This window comes from Ambystoma mexicanum, chromosome 6p (assembly GCF_040938575.1).
Source record: "Ambystoma mexicanum isolate Mex_15411 chromosome 6p, UKY_AmexF1_1, whole genome shotgun sequence".
NCBI lineage: Eukaryota > Metazoa > Chordata > Amphibia > Caudata > Ambystomatidae > Ambystoma > Ambystoma mexicanum.
Genome location: NC_090935.1, coordinates 1,193,272,424 through 1,193,294,128, shown reverse-complemented (window position 1 = coordinate 1,193,294,128; position 21,705 = coordinate 1,193,272,424). Strand labels below are relative to the sequence as shown.

At 45.8% G+C, this 21,705-nt stretch overlaps 1 protein-coding gene across 7 annotated transcripts in view; it reads left to right on the top strand.

Moving 5' to 3' along the window:
- The window catches only part of NMRK1 (nicotinamide riboside kinase 1), a 665,849-nt gene that overhangs the window by 433,843 nt on the left and 210,301 nt on the right, over positions 1-21,705 (top strand). For 3 of the 7 annotated variants that reach the window (XM_069625838.1, XM_069625836.1, XM_069625833.1), the window contains one exon: positions 15-1,592. The exons of the other annotated variants lie outside the window; for them this stretch is intronic. In XM_069625838.1, the coding sequence (XP_069481939.1) occupies positions 15-25 (11 nt within the window). In that variant the 3' untranslated portion in view covers positions 26-1,592. Of the gene's footprint in view, positions 1-14; positions 1,593-21,705 lie in introns of those variants that run through there. 7 annotated transcript variants of the gene reach the window in all.

Sequence of the window (21,705 nt, the reverse complement as noted above, 5' to 3'; positions counted from 1 at the left end):
CTTTCATTTTGCAGCGTTTAAATGATGAAATAATGCCATTGGACACTATTATTGGAAATAGATTAGACCACCTCAAGAAGAGTGACAGATTGGGATCTGTCCCAACTTCTTTTGTTACAAACACTTGACATATTGTTTTTGTTCTATACATTTTGTCAGAATTAAATGAACCAGTGTATTGTTTCAGTTTTCAATGTCCAAATTCGCACCAATCAATATTTTCTCTAAGAGATTGAACTTTTTTCTTTTGTGTGTGTGTTCTGATATAGCATGATTGATGTTAATATGTACGTCCGGTTTTCCGTTTAGACAGACAATATCGCTAGTGAGGAAAGCCCATTCAAGATAGAGGGCAATATGTGGTCCTTCTGAACAGTGTTAGTGGTTTAGTGACTTTGTAAAGAGAAGGTTGTTTATTTCATACTAACTATTTCTATTCCTCGCTCCTCTTCCGAATGCCATCCACTCGTTCAAGGGTAAAGTCAAATTGTGGCTCCTAGCACAGGATTCGCAAAATCTCTTCTTGCCTCAATTATTGTAACTATCCTTACTGATCTTGGTCATTTTACCTGTTATTTTGAACCTCATGCTGGCCCACGTGCCCTTATTTTGTAATTTATCTTGTACATCTTTTGTTATGCTTGTATACCGTGTCTCTATAACCTCAAGAAATGTGCCCAGATGCCCTTGGGCGAGGTGTGCTTTATAAATAAATAAAATACAAATACACATACCACACACGCCCATATGGGCAAGCCTTACTACACACAAGCCACTAGTGCAAAACCTGTGCAAAAAACAAACAACCCAGACACTGGACGTTGCCCCTCTGGACACAATAACCCCAGTGCACACAATCCAAGCACACTCAGAAAGCTGACACGAACAGACGCCACTTTTTCCTGGTTCTGCAAGGACCAACAGAAGAGCATAACCTCTATCCTATTCCTCTTCCCTCTCTAGCCTGCCTCAACAATTTCTTACAGAGTCACATGAGCGCTTAGAAACCATGCAAATGGTAGCGGTGCGTGGTATAAATCAACCTAACATAAACAGAAGAATTGTTGCCAAGGTCTTATGTGCCTGGGCAATGAATAAACAACAAACACATCTTTTTTGACTGATTAGTTGTTGAGAATTTTATTTCTGATCACGATAGATTTTCATTACAAGTATGAATTGGAGCAATCCCATACATCAATTGTATTTTTTATTCTTTCAGTTATTTTTCTATTCATGTAGTACATTTTGTGATATGAATTTACATGAACTCCTGTGCAATTATTTATTTTGCTTTTCACATCACCAACACCTATTTCTCTGCGATTCCTCAATCTGATTTATTAGGTATAATTAAAAAATAGCCTGTAAAAGAGAACAATAAAAGAGATAAAAACCATGAACAAAATAGTAATTATTATACCTATAGTGCACATTGATAGTCTGTGATTGGTTTTGATTTTGTAATTTTTGAAGAATGACTCCATGGACGAAGAGGCAACAAAATTCAATAAGCATTTAGTCCTGATATTTCTTGAACATTTGACAATATAATGATTTTGGTATCTTCTACATAAATCATTGTATTTGTTTGCATTGTTATTCTTTTGTCTGTGTTTGAAAATGAGGGTGTGAACTTAGGCAAAATATAAATCTTGATTTACCATTTCTGGAGCCAAGTGGATGTTGGTTGCATGTGGGTAGTATGATGGCAGTGCCATACAGTGTGACATTTAGCTTGTTCTAATCGGATGCCACAAACTACATGCTGTCTCTATATGCAACTAAACATCAAAAGGGACTTACCCAAGGAATGGTAAAGAATAGAATTCATGTCTCTGTGATTAACATTGTCTACTAAGAGGTGTAGGTTCTTTTGAACGTTAAGACAGAGAAAACAAAATATTATACAATGCCACAGGCTAGGGAATGGGAATGGGTTGACCCTGGGGTGCCGGGGACTGTGGTGTGTAGGAGAGACAATTGTCCCAGACACGCAAGCACTTTCGGATGAGGCAAAGGCCTGGATGTGCGGGGGGGGGGAGTGTGGTGTCAGCCAGCGCTCCAGGGCAGGGAGGTTAGTGAATGCTTTACTTTCAGAGTACCTCAGGAATGAGACGCCATTTTACACAACAACAGCTATATTGAAATTGAGGTCTAGCTTCACGTTGCAGTCAGGGCTGCAGGTCGCAGCCACACACACATGGAAATAAGACTATGCATGCGGGAATATGTTGTAGTTTGGTCATTGGTGAGGAAGGCCAGAGCTACAGAGATGCATAGGCCCTACATTGTCTCATGCTGCCAGTGTTCGTATCCCAGAAGGAATGCGCCCTGCAAGGCCACGAGGGGGATGAGAGCTTTTTGCAAGAAAGGATCCCACAAGGAGGACACAAGCCTCCGACCTTTCCCATCCACACTCTTAAGAAGTAGCTCCCAGATGCCCCCTTTCTGTGACAATTAGCATTTCCAGGTGCCGGTCAGTCCCAGGCCACCAACTATAAACCTGTTAGTCCTCAAATCGATCAGAAAATATCAGAAGGTAAGGATTTATTTGCCTTCACTATAGGTCACAGGGTTTGTGGTGCCAGGTGCCGGGAGGGTAAAAAACAACAACTCTAAAACTAGGGTGGGGAGCTTTGGATGGGTGCTGACGTGTCTGGTATAAAGCTGCAGTCTGGTAGATGCAATGACCTCGAAGTATGCTCTAAGCCTGTGTCTGCCGTACCAGGTGCACATTAGGTTTGAGATTAATTAGTCAATTAATTGTAGCTTAATGCCTGATGACGTGCAAGGAGGAATCCACATGGACAAAGATGGACATAAGAGGCTGAAACCAATGACCTGGCATCCCGTATGGAGCAGGTAGCTTAAGTATAGGGTCGCGCCAACCAGCCAGTTGGATTTGTACATTTTGCAATTTGCATCAATGATGACATTGTTTGCCTTTATAAAGTGTTGCTCATGCACATTTTCCAGAACGTTCCGTGGCAGCAGAGTGCTTTTCGGACGCATTTCTTTTTTTGTGGAAAGAAAACCTTGTTCCTCTTGCAAGAGGTGTGCTGGGCCTTTTTCCGTAGCGGGTTGTATTTTTTCTGGTGTGAGCATTGAGGGTTTTCTCTACATTCTTGGTGACCCCAACGTGATCCCAGTGACACCCACGAAGACTGAGGCTTCCAGGCCGCATCACTGGCGGGGCCAGGCCCACCTGCAGTGACCAGTCCCAAGCACGCGATTCGCATTGGTGTACAGGAAATTCCTGTCTGCTATTTGGAGCTCTGTGACGGAGGAGCTCGGGTGAACACATTGATGTAAGTACACCTCTTGCTCGCTTGCTTGTTTGTTTGTTTGGTAATGCGCACCAAACCCAAGGGTAGCTGGGCGCAGCCGTTACAAGGATACCTTAAGCTTAGTTACAGAATACAGATAGGTGCATACATCAAAGAAACATATAACATATTTACAATTTGGTTGGGTATGTACAATACATTATCGATACATTGCTAGGCAAATGGGAGCAGCTATATATGCATATGTACAGGCACAGGTAATGCAGAGATCACATTGCTAGGCAAATGGGAGCAGCTATATATGCATATGTACAGGCACAGGTAATGCAGAGATCAACGGTTCAATTGGTGTTAGTTATCATTGGTTCGCAACAAGGTCAGCAGATTTTACCTAAAGTTATAGTATGGGTGTTTCATTCTCATGTGAAGAGGCAACGCATTCCAGTAAAGTGCAGCTTTGACAGGGAAGCTAGATCCACCTGCTTTGGACAGTCTGAATCTAGGAATTTCTAGGCATAAGTGGTTGGAGGCTCTGGTTTGGTAAGTAGGGATTTTTCTGGTCAGTCTGGCAGAGAGATAAGGGGGAGCAGCGTTATTAAGACATTTAAAGGAGAGGGAAGCCATTTTGAGAAGTATCCTATCCAACTTTTAACCAGTGCTGGTCTCTTCTATGGTTAGAGATATGTTCACGACTGGGTATATCCAGGGCTGCTCTCAACGTATTATTTTGTAATATTTGAATTTTATTGATGATACTTTTGTTAGCACCGGCATATAAAGCGTTGCAATAGTCTAGTTTAGACATTATTAATGCATTAGCAAGTGTAATGCAGCTAGATTTGGATAGAAAGGGTCTACAGGATCTAATTAATTTACAAGTGTAGGCTGTAGATGAGGCCATGGAGCTAACTTGTTTTTTTAGTGAAAGTGTGGAGTCTAGGTAGAAACCTAGGGTTTTTACCTGAGTGACTACGTTAATTACACTGCCATTGATGGTAAAAGCGGGATAGTTGGGACTTCAGGTTGGAGTCAGAACCCAGGATAAGAATCTCGGTTTTGTCATCATTCAGACAGAGTCCATGTGAGGCCATCCATGCCTGAATGATGAGGTATATCCTGTTTACCAGAGCGTTATCTTCGACAAAATTGCCCGATAGGGGAATGAGGATCTGAGTGTCGTCAGCATAGTTGGTATATGTAACGCCCAGATGGTCAAGTTTGTCGAAGAGAGGCTTAGTAAAGATGTTATACATTGTTGGTGAGGCACATGAACCTTGTGAAACACCACAGGGGATATGGATTGGGTCTGCTGAGGCCGATGGGGAGAACACTCTCATCGTACGGTTGGCAAGGAAGGATTGAACCCAAGCTATAGCGAGCAACAACAACGGGGGACACGAGTGAGTGGGGCTGTATAGTATTTGTGTGTGGCTGGAGAACGTAAAAGGCCAAATTGCAAGGGTTGTTTTTATTATAAATATTATTCAGATAACAGGGAGGAAAACAGGAGTGTGGGGAGAATGTGGCACCATGTATTCTCATTGTGATAAAGGGATACAAAACTAGGCGCTCTGTATAATTAGAGAGCACAGATTCCTGTGACAATTATATTTTGGGTGGGGCAAGGAGATAAGGCAGTGGTTGTTGTTTTAGCTTATTATTTTAGTTTATTGTTTTAATGTATTGAACTGTTTTTGTGAATTTGGTGGAGGCTGGAGGGCCTGTGGGAGGGGTGTAAGTGCTAGGTGTGAGGAGCGCAGAAGTGTGCATGGAGGGGGGGAGTGGACAGGGGGCAACTGGGAGATGGTTGTGACGGTTGTACAAATACTATGCGTGACGCATAAGCAGAAGTTATTTGAATATATAATTGCCAGTATGGGGGTGATAACTCTGTTGGAGTATATGTATAGTGCAGTGCAAATGTACAGGGATAAGATAGAAAAGTATCACCGTAGGTGGGTGGCAGAGACCTAAGGGGGGATGCCCCGCACATGGCCGGAGTAGGTTACTAATAACAGAGACATATTGGAGCACATTCCTAACTGTGAACTATAAAGGTAAACAACTGCAGAAACAAAAAGAAATCTTAGATTTATGGAAAATGGTAGAGGATATAGAGGACACCCTGGCGCGATAATAATGTTGCCTCAACTATAGTGAATGCAACAGTGCCAGAGGAAGCAGTGCAGCCTGTGCCCAGAGAGGGGCTTTAACCCCTTACTTTCTGCCCAGCCACAGGGTACACTAAGCCAACGTACGTGCCCCTGCCTGCCACTGGCTCAACCCCATCTTTTATAATATATAAGGAAAAACAGATCTAATTAACATTTGACGAGAAAAAGGGGTGTATCACGCATTGGCTATTTCATTAGAAAAATATTTTTATTATAGAAAAGAGACATCATTCTCATAAAAGACTGTGGTAAAAAATACACATGAAAAAACAACCATACCACATACAAAAATATAAAAAACAACGTTTAGCATACAAACATCAATAAAAAATTAATTTGTTGCATTCTATATACGACCCAACATGTTTATGTCTGATGTCTCCTAAGTGTCTGACATTCATCGGGGGTAACTCTTCACAATGTTTTACAACAATCGTCCCCTCCAGTCCTGGTGGGCGTGGATCTTAACTTGATCCTTAATGCAATCTTGAGATCAGCGTATTCCAAGGATCCAATGTAAACAAATACAAAAACACACACAGCCGTATTTCAGCTGCCTTTTTGTATATCCTTTTGAATGGATATTGAGTGAAACACACTCAAAGTGCAAACCGGCCCAGTGTATTCCAAAACCAGAGTCCTCCTTTAAGTAAATGCTGGACCTTTTCAATGTCGGCAAAAGTACTGTGTTCTTTATTTCGCTCCTAACATTTTCCAAAAACGATCATTGTTCTGAATATAATTCTGTGTACTTTCGCAGTGGTCAGGTCCCTGGTTCACATACCGCCGTGCGGAGTTCCAATCACCATTACTCATCAAACCAGAGTGCCAGAGAGCCCATCTTTACCAGCAGTGAACAGCATTACACCACGGGACAGTAAATCACAGAAGGAGTTAGAGGAGGCACAAGAGGTGAAAGATTTGGGCAGGTAGCAGTGGCAAGGAAAAAGTAAAGTAATGGATGGAGAGCGAGGCGAGGAGTGGGCACACAATTGCCACTACTGCATAAAGGGCTTGGAAGAGCACAGTATGTGCCATGGGCTCCGATGGATACAAATAATTTGATCAAAGCACTCCCACCCTTTACTCCCGGGGCTGGGAAGTGGATATGCACCTCTGAGAAAGAACAAGCTGGGATTCCTCTGGCTATGGGAGACATGAAAAGCGTACTTGTTGCAATTGTGGGAGAACAGGCTGGGGACGTGTGGGTCAAGGCAAGGTACCCAGGAGTAAAACTAGATGATGATCCGCATGATGGGCCCCTTTTAACAATATTAGAACACAAGTGTTGGATGCACTACAGCAGGGCTACCCTTACACACCAGACTTGTAGTCCATAATGCAGTACAACCCGCTCAGTACATTTTAAAAGTGCAGGAGACGTGGAGATGGGTAACCAGTGGGACCGATCAGTTCCTCTTTTTTATTTTGTTATTTAGAGGGGGTTACTAAAGGAAATTCAGAAAGCACTTGACACGATAGTAGGCGTAGAAGCAAAGGGGTGGACCGAAATGCAGACCATCATTTTACATCACTGTAAAAGATTTAAGGAATCAGAAAAGGAAACATCGCAGAGGTTGCAGGCAGAGGAAGCAAAACTAGTGCAGAAAAAGTTATCTAAAATAGCACTTGAGGGGGCGGTGACAGCAAACACAAACAGACTCGGCAGAACAGACTGCTGTGCGTGCAGACGTGAGGATAGCAGCATTCTGGCCAGGCAGAGGACCTCAGCTTCACTATTCTGAATAGCACCAAGGAGGTCAGCAGCGGGGAAGAGGAGGGTTCCAAGGGCATTTGGAGGGCATAGGGGTTTGGTGGAATGGGCCCAGGGGATGTATGGAACCTTCACAGTGTTGAGTTGTGGAAAGTGGGGACACTTTGCAAGAGAATGTAGAAGTAGGCAGGGAGCCGGGTATAACCCATACAACCAGCCGGCACCTGCATTGCCACAACCACACTCCCTCCCATCCCCGATGTTTACTTCTATACCCTAAAAAATACACCAGGCACACACCCAGTTACCACCAAAATGCCCGCACATGCAGAGACAAGCATCGCCTAACACACAGCAACAGACGGCCCAATAAAATATCTCATACGGAGGCCAAATGTCCAGTGCATTGCCAAACGGGACAGTAGCACCTTATCGAAGGGTCAGTGACATGGGGGCAAATCCTTTCACGTTCCCAGGTACCAACACCTACCCTGATTAAGACAGCACACAGAGAGCTCTGTCATGCTCAGTCCTGTCCATGACTACCCACCCTGACGAGGAACGCTTGTTGGGCTCTGAGATAGGTAATAAGAAATTCATCTTCATGGTCAAAACAGGTGCCACTAAATCATGCATCAGTGAGGGAAACTTCCCGCTAGCAGGTGAAACTCTAGACACGCAAGGATTCTCTGGGGCTGTCATGATGGTTCTCTATGCAGAAGAGGTAGCTATCAAAATAGGAGGGAAAGTGGTGAGTGCACCCTTACTATACTCGGAGACCTCCCAGATAAATTAGTTGGGACAGGATTTGTTGTGCTAGCTGAACATGACCATCTCCTTTACGGATTGCAGGGTGGTATGTGCCACCCCAGGCATGTGCACCTTAAGGGCAATGGTCATCATTCAGACCTGAGGTGGGGAGGTGGTGGTCCGCAGCATCCCCGTAGACCCAGGCACTTTTATCTATAGAATAACAGTATTGCTCGATGCAGTCCCCCAGATTGGCATGGCGTGCTGGCGGGCTGGCGGGCTCCCTTAGATTTCATCTTTCGCCCTGTGGTAACACCAGAGCTTGTGGCAGGAACGATACTCTCCCTAGATTTGCAGGGCATGCTTGTATCAGCCGAAAGGATTATTGTGGTCCGGACAATTGCCCATTTGTGCTAGTGTCGGACAGTGCTGTGAATTGACCCAACGGTGCCCCTTAAAGAAGTGACAGATGCAGAATTGTTCGAAGACAGGGTTGATGATGGAGAGATTGTGTTAGCAATGTCTAAACCCTGTGAGATTATGGTGCAATATTGCAAAGTGCAAGGCACGTTGATGGCCCTTGTCGCCCCACCCTCTTCACTGAGACTGACCTAGAGCAGGTCCCGGAAAGATTATGGGCAACCAATGGTCGTGAAGTAGGGGTCTTGCAGGGAATGGCGCTGGTTCAAATAACACTTAAGCCAAGCAAAGTGTTGCCCCGAGCGAAGCAATGTCTGCTGTCCAAAGAGGCAGAGGAGGGAATACAGGACACCATTGTGGCCCCCCTGAATCAGTGAATAATTGTACCTTCCACCCCTCCATGCAACACAATTATCTATCCGATCAAGAAGGTAAAAGGGGATGTTGCAGAATGATCCAGGACCTTTGCCCCTTAAATGACATTGTCCAGGCCAACTTTCCTATGGTTCCGAACCCTGCAACGATACTGTGCAGCATTCCCAAAGAGGTGAACCATTTCACCCTGGTGGATTTTCTCCATACCCCTGCACCCCGATTTGCAGTACCTCACTGTGTTTAAGCATGGGGGGATGCGTTTGGAGCACACAAGATTTCCTCAGGGGTATTGTGAATCCCTAGCATCTTCAACAGGATACTGCATGCCAATTTAGGGAACATTCAAGTGCCCAGTACAATCATTCACTATATTGATGAACTATTGGTGTGCAGTGACAGTGAGCAGCATTACCGAAAGGACTCTATCACCCTCCTGCAGGTGCTGGCATATAAGGGGTACAAGGTAAATAAGATGATGCTCCAATATTGCCTCCAAGAAGTGCTCTATTTAGGTCAATTATATCTGTTCACGGGAAGAAAATTATACCCGATCGCGCCGCCTCCCCAGCTTAAAACCATCTAAGAAATGCAGACATTATTAGGGTTGTATAACTATTGTAGAGCATGGATTTTAGATTATGTGGCATACACCAGACCCCTGCTGCAGGGCCTCAAGGAGGCCCAGCAGCGATACCATACAGTTGCATGGACAGAGGACATGGTCAACAGCTTCAATGATCTGAAGGAAGTGATATCCATGGTCCCAGTGCTAGCAACCCCTGGTTACACACAAGAATTGTATCTGTTCACTCATTCCAATGGCCAACTGATTAATGCGGTACTCACACAAAAAAGCATGATGGGCCACAAGCCGTTGGCCTACTTCAGCAGAGTGCTAGATTCTGTGATGCAGGGTCAGTTCCCATGTGAACAGGCTCTTGCTGCGGCTGCATCTGCGATTGAGAAGAGCTCCACAATTGTTATGGGGTGTTCTGTAACCTTGTATGTAGATAACACGGTGTTGTCCATCTTGGAGTACTGCTCAAAATCAACTTTGACTACACAGCGGGCATCCGTGTATGAGATCATCCTATCCAGCACAAATATTCATATAGTGAGGTGTAAAACTGTTAACCCTGCCACTTTTTTAACAGAACCATGTACAGAGGAAGATCTTAATATGCACAATTGTGTAACATTAGAGAGGGAAGAGGACGATATCCTAAAAGCGAGGGACAGCCCGCTCGAAAGGGGGAGGTGCGCTTCATTGACAGGTCAGCAATTATTGACCAGAACACAGGCTTAAGTGATACTGGGGCCGTGGTTGTACACCTAGTCGAAGGGGACTACGAGTTGATGGTGCAAAAGAGACTAGTCATGCACTATTTGGCCCAAGCAGCAGAACTTATAGTGCTTATTGGGGCGCTTCTAGTGTCTGAAGGATGCCGTGTCACTACCTATTCTGATTCAGCCTATGTCACCACTGTGGTACACAGAGGACTTGCACGTTGGAAGAGAAGGGGGTTCAGGAGGACTGGCAAGTCCCCAGTACAGCATGTGTCACCCTCCTACTCTTAGCTCACCTGTTTACATTTTGAAGTCTTCCTTCTTGTGTTCGAAGGGCTCTCCTTCTTCCTGATTATTCGAGCCTTGTACAGGAAGGGATGTGTCTCTTCCATCGCCAGTATGCAGGTGGGTCGATGGAGTTCGGGCTCCGGCAGTGGAAGGAGGAGATGGCTTGAACGCGTTCAGTGTTCCAGGGTGATACCTTGGAAGAATCAGGTAAGTCCAGGAAGGGAAGCAGACTAATCCAGGAATGATCAAGGAACTCGCACGGAACCGAAAGGCGGAGAATGCTAGGAGCGGCTCAGAACAGAATACCAGGAAGGAAAGAACGGCTAACCGCAGGGAAGCCGAAGGGATTGGGAAGGCGGATAAGGACAAAATTCAGAGCTGTAACTTGTCGGTACAATCAGGCACGGAACGGCTAGCGTTGAGACGCGCCGAGCCGCAGGGGCGTGTCTGTTTTCAAGGAAGCAGCAGGCCTACCTGGGAGACAAGACCGTGGGTTTCCCAGCGGCGTCGGCCATGTTGGAAGTACAGTGGATGCAATACTACAGTGTTTGAGCGACCAGGTTGTCCAGAAGGGGCGGAATCAGTGATTCATGAAAGCATGCCCCGTTCTAAACTTCGATCCCACAGGTTTGCCTGGGTGAGTTAGATGGAACCTATGCATTAGACGGGGGTGTTCATGTTGGACACAGGTTCCCATGTTCGTTCACTGGGTGGATAACCTTTCCATTCCACCAAGTATTGAAGACAACCTCTCCTATATCTTGAATCACATACCCTGGAGACCTCAAATTCAATCTGATCATTGACGAGAACAGGGGGAGGTCGAGGAGCTGTCCTGGTTGACTGGAGGTAGGGTTTGAGTAAGGAGGTATGGAAAACAGGATGGATTCTCTTCCAGGATTCTGGTTATTGGAGTCGAAAGGCCACAGGATTGATGATTTCCTTCACTGTGAATGGGCCATAGAAGCGAGGGGCTAGTTTGTTTGGCCTTAGATGCCTGGGTAAAAGTCGAGAAGAAAGCCAGACTTTGTCACCGATGGCATACATAGGGCCAGGTCTCCTTTTGGCATCTGCATGTGTTACGCTCACCTGGTCTCCACAGGTGCGCCGAACGAAGCTGAGCGGTGACTGTCTCCACCAGCGTCGCACAAAGAGGAGCGGTGAATGGCTGCATGTGTCCTCTCTGTTTTACCCTTCCGTCACGAGTGAAGGTTTGCCTGGAATATTTAAACAAAATAATAACTAGCCGTAAGGGGGAGGACCGACTCCCACCTCCCGTGATCTTCTTGTGCACCCCCCTACTATGTCTCACCTTAGATTTATTAATGGCAGACTCTCCGTCCTGCGACTGTATGCAGGGGCGCGTTGCTGTTCATAGGATCTAGTTGTTTCACTGATCCTACGGGCTGCTGTAGAGTTTTGAACAACTGTGACTCTGTAGAAAAGTGTTAAGCTGTGCGTCCCGTGGACAATGCATACCTATTTCTCCAGGGGTCTTGGGTACTGGGGTAGCCAGGTCGTGGTAGGCGTGGGCTGACGGCAGGCGATGAAGACAACTGAGCGAAGAAATGTGGTGCAAAGAACCAACCCCGTATCCGTCCTGAAAACACAGGATTGAATGGGGGCCAGCTCCTGACGCCACTCTTCCCCTATATTAAAGTGGTGCCAGAACAGTGCAAGCACTGGTAGGGAAGGTCTAGGATGTAATTCAGTAGACAGTTAGTGGAATGTCCAAGGCAGCAATGCAGGCAGGTCTGTAGACGGTGAGCAGAATGTCCGAGGCAGCAATGCAGAATGATGACACGAAAGTCTTCACCGTAGCAAGCAGGTGAAGGCCAGGGATACCGGTACCCAAGCAAGAGGCAAGCAAGAGGCAGGCAAGGAGCAGGCAAGGACAGGTAGGAGATAATAATTAGAAGGATGGGGCTGGAAGGGGAACCCAGGAGGGGACCTGAATGGACAGGCAAGCGGGCTTCTGGCAAAGGCAGGAAAGGGCAAGAAAATAAAAGACACAACAGGATCTAGCAGTAGGAAGGGCACAGAAGGGAACCCTCCCCTAGGACCAGGAACCAGAAGTTAGCAACAAATGCCGTAGGTAGAGCGCAGCGGAAGGAACACCAAACAACCGCCAGGAATGAGCCCGCCCCTAGAACCCAGCTGTCGCCCTGCACAGGTAGGTGTTTTAACAGTAAGTCTCTATGCCAATAGATTCTTGGTATAGTTTTGCTTAGAGTTTTTGTTGCCAAAGTCCTCACTACTGTGCTTGTTTCTTTGCAGATGCGGTTTCAGTGTGCCAGGTGAAGATGCCTCCTCTCCACGATGATGGCCAGGATTCCTAAGGTGAGTTTAGCGCTAACGCGAAGTGAAAATGTCTTAATATACGGTTCTTGTCCCCCTGCGCGTCTAACCTGCTGTTCCTTTTCTGTTCTGCAGGTGCGGTGACTCCGTAGCGGCGATCGCGTGAAGACGCCTCGATGGATCGCAGGAGAGTGCAGCCTCCGGGTGAGTATTAGCGCTAGCGCGATGTTGAAATTTCTTTAATATGGCTCTTTTTCCCTGCGCGGCTAACCTGATGTTTCTTTACTGTTCGGCAGGTGCAGTGACTCCGGAGCGACTGAAGAGGAAGCCTTTCAGATGGAGCTTCTGGTAAGAACTTAATTGCTGTCCTTGTTCTTGTTCTCTCTCTCTCTCTCCCTCTCTCCTTCCTTTCTTTCTCCACAGGTGATGGTTCATGATTCCCAAGACGGGCGTGGCTGAAGACCGGGTTGACTGGAGATAACAGACACGGTGAGCGTTACGCTGTAGGAGTGCAGAATTACACAAAGCGTGTTCTGTCCTTAGGGTGTTGTTTATATAACCTCACACAAGTAGTCCCAAGTGAAGTAGTCCCTCCAGCCACACCCTGCACAAGTAGTCCCGGGTAAAGTAGTCCCTCCAGCCATGCCTCAGGCTGAACTGAATGTGATTCCTCTTCCCCTGCAACCTGACTTACTTGAAAGTATATTATGAGCCTGGCGCCAACGGCTCCAGGACAGTCAAGGAAGTCTTGATGCAGCCTTTTGGGGCCTTAAAGGTCCCCATAGGTGCTAGTAACTGGGGTAGGCTGGCCTGCTCCGGATGTCTGGGGGCATGCACCGTGACGGCATGTTTCTTAACGTCCATCCTGGCCTCTCCTAGATGTCCCTTAACATCCTTTTTTATAGTGACTAATCGAGCTATCCAGGAATCAACTGAAGGAACCAGGGTGGAATGAGGTAGGAGTGTAGGCAGAACAGAAGGATGGAATCCTTGATTGCAAAAGAAGGGACTTGTCTTGATTTCAGAGTGGTCGGAATTGTTGTAGGCGAATTCGGCTACTGGAATCAACACTGACCAGTCGTCCTGGACTTTAGATGCAAAACATTGTAAATACTGCTCAAGGGTTTGGTTCACCCATTCGGTAATGCCATTGGTCTGAGGATAACTTGATCAGGCAAGTGAAAAGGGCCATGTGAGAAAACAGATTGATGGTAACCATAATAGTGGTAAAACCCTTGGAAGGAGGGAGATCCACAATAAAATCAGTGGCTATCACCTCCCAGGGTCGGTCCGGCAGAGTAGGTTGATGGAGCAATCCGGCTTGTTTCCTTTATCTGATTTGTTTTGACTGCAGACTGCACATGCTTGTATGTATGAGCTTACATCATTGATCATCCTAGGCCACCAAAGGTTTCTCTAGATGATCTGAAGAGTGGCCTTAATACCTCGATGGCCGGAATGGAATGTGTCGTGACAGAGATTTGTTATCTTGGTTATTAAGATCTGTGTCGGAACAGCCAATCTTTTGTCCTTAAAAAGGTAACCGTCCTTGGCAAACAGGGACCATTGATTGGTCTTGGAGTATTCGATCCAGAGGTCCGAGATCTGGGTCTCAGTCCGTATGTTGTCCAATAATGAGTTGGCCTGGGCTATGAATACTGTGTCTGGAAACATCTTCGGAAAGGTGCGAGCTTCTTCCGGTAAATAATCAGGACGTCTGAATAATGCATCAGCAATTATATTGGATGTCCCAGGTACGTGCTGAATGCGGAACTGGTATTGAGCGAAGAAAAAGGCCCAACGAGCTTGACGACTATTCCTACATTCCATTGATTGTAGGACCTGTAGGTTTCTGATGGTCAGTTCGTACCAGTACTGGGAACTTAGCTCCCAAGAGGAGATGACGTCATTCTGTGAAGGCTCGTCGAATGGCGAGTAGTTCTTTTTCCAGGACTGAATAGTGTGTTTCACTGGGATTCAACATCCGGGACAAGTAAGAAATGGGGTGTTCTTGATTATCGTCGGATTCCTGCTTTAGAACTGCCCCAATCGCATACTCTGAGGCATCTGTTTCCACCAGGAAGGGTTTAGTTGTGTCGGGCTGAGCCATGATGGGTCCTTGAGTGAACTTAAGTTTTAGCTCTTGGAAGGCGGATTCCTGATCAGCAGACGAGTGAAAGGGAGTGTCTTTCTTTAGCAAGGAAACAATAGGTTGTACAATGGAGGAAAATGGAGGAATTAATTTTCTATAGAAATTAGCAAGTCCCAGAAATGATTGGACTTGTTTAACTGAGTTTGGAGCAGGCCAGGAAAGAATAGATTCAACCTTCACTGGATCCATTGCTACTCCTTAAGGATTTAGTACAAATCCAAGATAACGCACTGTGAAAGATGCACTTCTCAGGTTTGGCCAGCAGCTTATTCTCCCGTAGACGTTGTAAGGCCAAGGTAACGTGTTCCTGATGTAAAACCGAGTCGTTTGAATAAATCAATATGTCATCCAAGTAGACGATAACAAAAAGAAATAACATGTCCTAGAAGACTCGATCCATAAAGCGCTGGAACACTGCTGGGGCATTAGCGAGAACAAATGGCATGAGCAGATATTCAAAGTGTCCAAAAGGTGTTCTGAAGGCCGTCTTCCACTCATCGCCCTCTTTTATGCGGATCAGATGATGGGCACCCCGCAAGTCTAGTTTGGTGAAGATCACAGCACCATGTACGGATTCTAATATGTCAGAAATGAGTGGTAATGGATAACAGTCCTTGAAGGCATGCTGATTAAGACACCGGTAGTCCAGACATGGTCGGAGCTTCTTGGTATCCCTTTTGGGCACAAAAACTAGAGAAGCCCCAGCAGGAGACTTGGAAGGACGAATGGTTGCGTTGGTTAGATTGGTATCCAAGTATTCTCGTAAGGCTATTTTCTCAGGTTCAGAAAGAATGAACATCCTTCCAAAGGGAATGACAGCACCTTTTTCTGTGTTGATAGCACAGTCCTCAGGTCGATAGGGAGGTAAGGACTGGACAATGGCTGTTGAAAACACATCTGAGAATTGTTGTTAATTTTCAGGTACCTGAGTGATGTTGGAAACAGTGATGAGTTGTTCTGGGATCTTGTTTTCCGTGCATAGGGTTAGAAAACGTTTCCGGGATAGACAATGTGAAAGTCAAAATTCTGATTCTAAGAACAAGGATCCAGCAGCACAATTGATGTACGGGTTATGTCTCTGAAGCCAGGGCATGCCCAGAACCATTGGGTAATGAGCTGCTTTTATTACATCAAATTGTAGCAGTTCCTGGTGATTGCGTATAGAAAGCAAAAGTTCTGTGGTTTGTTGAGTTATGGGCCCGGATGATAATGGCTTCCCATCTATTGCTTCGACCGCCTGGATGACACCTTTGGATTCTCTCGGGATCTCGTGCTTCAAGGCCTACTCGTGGTCCAGGAAGATGCCCATGGCACTGCAATCCACCAGGGCCAGGATGGAATGGGTTTCTTTGTTGGCGGTCGGCAGGAATACCTGTAGTATCACCAGAGAGTTCTTTGGGTTATGACCCAAGGAAAGAGAAGAGTCGGAGCAAGGACCAGTCTCCCGAAGCTGGTCTCCGTTCAAGATGGGAACTGGCGTTTCCCGAATGCCGTGGAGGGGCTATTGGACAGTTTCTTACCAGGTGTTTGTCAGAGGCACAATACATACAGAGTCCAGTGTTGATCCGACGAGTCCTTTCCTGAAAAGAGATAGGGCCTTGTGAGGAGCCTAACTGCATGGGTTCTGGTTCCGAGGAGTTAGAGGTTGCAGGCTCTTTGGGGCTAGGGTATTCCGAAGAGGTTTTCTGTGATGGAGTCCATGTATTTCTCTTCTCTGCCTTTCTTTCATGAATCTGAAAGTCAATCTGTAAGGACAAGTCTAAAAGGGCCTGGAAGGAACCTGGACGGGCCACTCTTGCTAATTCATCTTTGATCTCTTCATTTAACCCACGACGAAACAAGGTAAAGCATGCCTCCGGGGTCCAATTAGCTTCTTTAGCCAATTGTTTAAAACGAGTTACATAGGAAAACATATCTTGACTTCCTTGTTCAAATTCCAAAAGTTTCTCTTGGGCACTTGTTCAAACGGTCAAACATGGTCTTAAAGGCGTCTATGAATCTGTCGTAATTGTCAAGAAGAGGATCTCCTGCAGTCACCAAGGGTGTTGCCCAGGCTGAAGCATTTCCGGAAAGATGGGAGAATACAAAGCCCACCTTAGCCCTGGGTGTAGAAAAATAGTAGGGTTTAAATGTGAGGTGCAACAGGCATGAATCAAGGAAAGAGCGCAATGCTTTAGAGGTCCCATCGTATTTGTCCACAATGCCTCCTACTAAAGCACTCTCCTGAAATGCCGAATCCCTGGACAAAACGAGTTGTTTTAGTGCTGCGTTTTCAGCCTTGAGGTTCTGGATCTCTGTGGATAACTCCTGCATTCCTCTCATGAGGTCCTGTATAGCAGTCTCCATGTTGGTTTCAGTGTTAGGTTGTTGGCGCCTCAAACTGTCACACTCATACTCTTGGCTTACCTGTTTACTTTTTTAAGTCTTCCTTCTGGTGTTCGAAGGGCTCTCCTTCTTCCTGATTGTTCAAGCCTTGGTACAGGAAGGGACGTGTCTCTTCTGTCGCCAGTATGCAGGTGGGGAGATGGAGTTCGGGCTCCGGCAGTGGAAGGAGTGAAGGGGCCCCTGAGAGACCCTCGGATGTGGAAACAAGGCACAATCACCACACACGAACTGATACGCCAGACACAAGGTTGTATTCCCAAAATCTAGGGTTTATTGCAAAACAAAATAGTCCCAGTTGGCCAAATGGTCCCACGCCCCGCAACGTGTGTCTAACAGACCTCGGGGGACGCAAGAGAGCAAAAATCGTTCATCAGTTACATATATACAAAATGAGCATCTTACAATCAGTAATGACACATTCGATGCCGCCCCTAATTCATTCCCTTTGAATTGGAGACGATGATTGACCATGGTAACGAATATGACAACTTAGACCACCATATTTAGTAACAATTTGCAATCTCAAATTTACAGACACCATTCTTTATTTGAGAGGACACAGCGCTTCTGTTTTCATGGGCAAGCTGCGCGTGGGGGACTGACACAGTCCAAGCCTTACTATCTTCTGGTTTCAATTCACGCTCTAGAGGTCAGCTTGCTCTCAGGAGCCTTGCAGTGCTCAGAAGGGGGGCCGTAAAGAAGAACATAATTCAAACCCTTTAATATTAGTTTCGTGCATTGCTATTCTTTTAAGGAGACTCGCTGGCATCCGTGTACTGATTAAAATGCCTTGCTCCTTGCCTTCAAGGATATGTGAGGGAGGGAACCGGGCATTTCTGTCTGGCTCTCCAGCGTAATGTTTCAACATGTCTATAGTAACCTTGGACCATTGAATCGGAATAATATCTACAGCAAAGAAGTTTTACATGAGGCAAAATAGCAGTTTTAGAGAGAACAGAGAGAGAAAACAAAATGGCGATTCTGGTCATCTTAAAATGGCCGCACTCTAGTTGAGCTAGTAACTTATGTGATGACTAATGAGCATATATTCTTAACACTTTAAATGAGGTGGTTGGTCTTCGGCCAACCAATTATCCTGCATTGCCTTCCGTTCGAGGGGTGTCTAATTTTTCTAGACTGACAGGAGGAGATGGCTTGAATGTGTTCAGTGTTCCAGGGGGATACCCCAGAAGAATCAGGTAAGTCCAGGAAGGGAAGCAGACTAATCCAGGAATGATCAAGGAACTTGCAGGGAATACAAGGCGGAGAATGCGAGGAGCGGATCAGAACAGAATACTAGGAAGGAAAGAATGGCTAACCGCAGGGAAGCCGAAGGGATTGGGAAGGCAGATAAGGACAAAATTCAGAGCTGTAAATTGCCGGTACAATCAGGCACGGATCGGCTAGCGTCGAGATGCGCCAAACCGCAGGGCGTGTCTGTTTTTAAGGAAGCCACAGGCATAGCTGGGAGACTAGACCCTGGGGTTCCCAGCGGTGTTGCCCATGTTGGAAGTACACTGGATGCAATACTACTGTGTTTGAGAGACCAGGTTGGCCTGAAGGTGCAGAATCTGTGATTCATGACAGCATGCAGCATTGTTGGCTAAACATATCAATGCCCTGTCCCAGCCCTTGGTGACGGTGGTGGTAAAATGCATCGCCCATACTAACAACACAGATGAGGTCTCTCTCGGAAATGCCAAGGACGCGGCAGCAAAGCAAGCAGCATATCTCCCTGTCCCAAACATTTCAGATTATCCACTAGTGGCACGGTGCAAAGAGAAGTTGCCAGACTTGGATAATTATTTGCCGATTGCACAACTAATTGAGCTACAGGGTCGAGCACCACAGGAGGAAAAGGAGCTGTGGGTGAAGAGAGGATGCAAACAGTCCCCCACAGATTTACTGTGCTGACAAGAAACATCATGCAAAGCAGTTATGCCACATGAGTTGCTGCTGGTCACAATCGATCGGCTGCATCATCCTTCCCATGTGTCCAAGCTACATATCGCTGCAGATGTCCCTAATCTGCAGTCAATAACTAAACTGGTTATTAAGTTTACTACCTGTCAGACATACAGCACTGGTCTCACTTTGCAGACTAATCGAGGTACACTGCCCCGCCCTGCTGGGCCATTCAGAAAATTACATATCGATTACGCGGATATGGCCGAAAGTTGTAACGGGTCTTGTTACCTAATAATAGTTGTGTGTCATTTCTCACGGTGGGTGGAGGCTGATCTTTGTGCACAACCAGATTCAAAATGTGCAACCAGGTTTTTGGTCAGAGAGGTTTTTCCTCAACGGGGCGTGTGCGATGTAATAAGGTCTGATAACGGCACATACTTTTTCAGTGAACTCTTCAAGCAAATCACAGCATTATTGGGTATCAAACATTGGATGTGCATAATTTACCACCCTCAGGCCAACGGAATTGTGGAGAGGATAAATGGTCTTCTAAAAAGTACATTTTCCAACCTTTGCACCACGTTAAAGAAGCACTGCTTGCCCCTTGCTCTATTCAGCATGTGCACACATCCCTGTAAGGATCACCATTTATCGCCCCATGAGGTAGTAATGGGGCACTGCATGCACACGCCTCTATCTCCATTCAGGAGAGTATCTGATGCTCACAGGGCTTTGTCTATTCTAGGGGATGAATTTCACAACAGATTGCACTGGCAAGGACTGAAGATACTGCCAGCGCTGCACCTGATTCTTTGCCTACGTCGCCTCCCCTCCAGTTTTTCCCTGGTGACTGTGTCTTCATAAAGAACTTTGTCTTTGTCTAGGGAACCTAGATATAACAGCCCCTTTGAGGTTGTCTATGCTCCTCCCTTTGTGGGAAAAGTTTGTGAATTGCGGTATTATGTGCACTTATCTGATGTTCGCAAAGAACCCGTTCCCGCCTAAACCCCCACCTAAACCCCCACCTCCCCAAGCTCAGCAGGGCGATGACAGGACAGGCTAGGCACTGCACTTTTTGCTCTTTTTTTTCGCTTGTTGTTGATCTTCATTTTAAAGGTTCTGAAACAAACCTACCTCTGCAATATATTAAAACACTGCTATGCATTGTTTTGCACAGACAGCGCTTATAGCTTTGTCTCGCTTTCTTTCTCTCTCTCCCTTTTTCTGTCTCTCCTCCCCCGTTTTCCCTTTTATTCTGGAAATGGATACACACTGGTCTAACACTTCCATTTACAAGAAGAAACATCCTCGTGTTCGAGAATATTCCTAATAACAGTGTATTCCTCTACATATACATGCGTGATGCATTGTGCAGCTCGGCTGTTTGCTATCTTTATGTTTGGACTAGCCATTTATTTAGGGTGTAGTTTTATATGGGGTGGGCATATAAAAGGGGGTGTAAACACCACAAATGGTTCCTAAACTTATGATTGTTGTGGCTTTTTCATAAATGTATCCCTATCAAACGAAGCACCTGAAATGACCAATACTGTGGCCACGGTCCATGATATACAGCCTAATGTATCTGTTGACAATTTACTTGTTACTAACCAGCAAATGGGAAAGCTCACTAATTTACTTCTGGTGTCATTATTTCCTGTGTTTTCTGACATGATTGTAGATGATCGGTTTCGTCCTAGTATACCACACTTTACAGCTCCAAAACATTTTAAAAGACAAATTAGAAGGACTAAGTATCATCAGTACCAGAGTTAAATAATAGTTGGTATGCAGACAGGAGTTCACTGGGGAAAGTGAAAGATAATGGGAGCTGCTATGTGTGTTTCTTGATACCACACGCGTCGGGAGCCCCCAAGGTATTAATGCCACAGGAAACTCCAATTTTGGACGCTCAATGTTTGCTTCATTTGACCTTGTGCAGACTGAAAAGCACTTTCCAGGCACGAAGCGTGCGACTTGAAGTAATGGATCCTGATCAGCTACAATGTGCTCAAAACCCCAAAAGTGTGCAGTGCTTACGTAGACTGCATCTATAGTTGGAAGGCGTAAGGTTTGTGGCAAGTAGAGGGCAGGAAACCACAATGAGCTGCATGGCAGGTGGACTAATAGGATTCAGAGAAGAAGTGATCCAAAAGGTGAACAGTGCATGCAGTGTGTACAGGAATGAGCAAGTACCAAAACTGGATCGAGGCAATGGAAAACCTGTATAGGTGCAAAAGCAGGAAGAATAAGAACTGTGTTTTTACCACGAAGGAAGTGTCTTTGTAGGGACCAATGGTAGGTGCAATAAGACATTGTACATCCCATATCTCAAGAAAGGGACAGCAGCAGTAATGGATAGTTATTGGGTGTGTGGCCAGCAGGGTTTTCTGCACCTCATGCCATCATGAAGGGGCACCTGCTCACTGGCTTTGTTGCACTCGGCACTCCTGGTGGTTCCTGAAGAACATTTGATAGTGGTACCAAGTGGCATATCAGCCCCAAAACCTACTCCAGCATCCAATATCCCCACCACAGTGCAACCAGAGAAGCCCATCTTTCGTATCTTACAAGAAAAGGAGAAGAAAGAAAAATGGTGGAGAAGATCAAATTATCTATTGCAAGATTCCTCGCAATTACTCAAAGAAATACCAGATCAATACC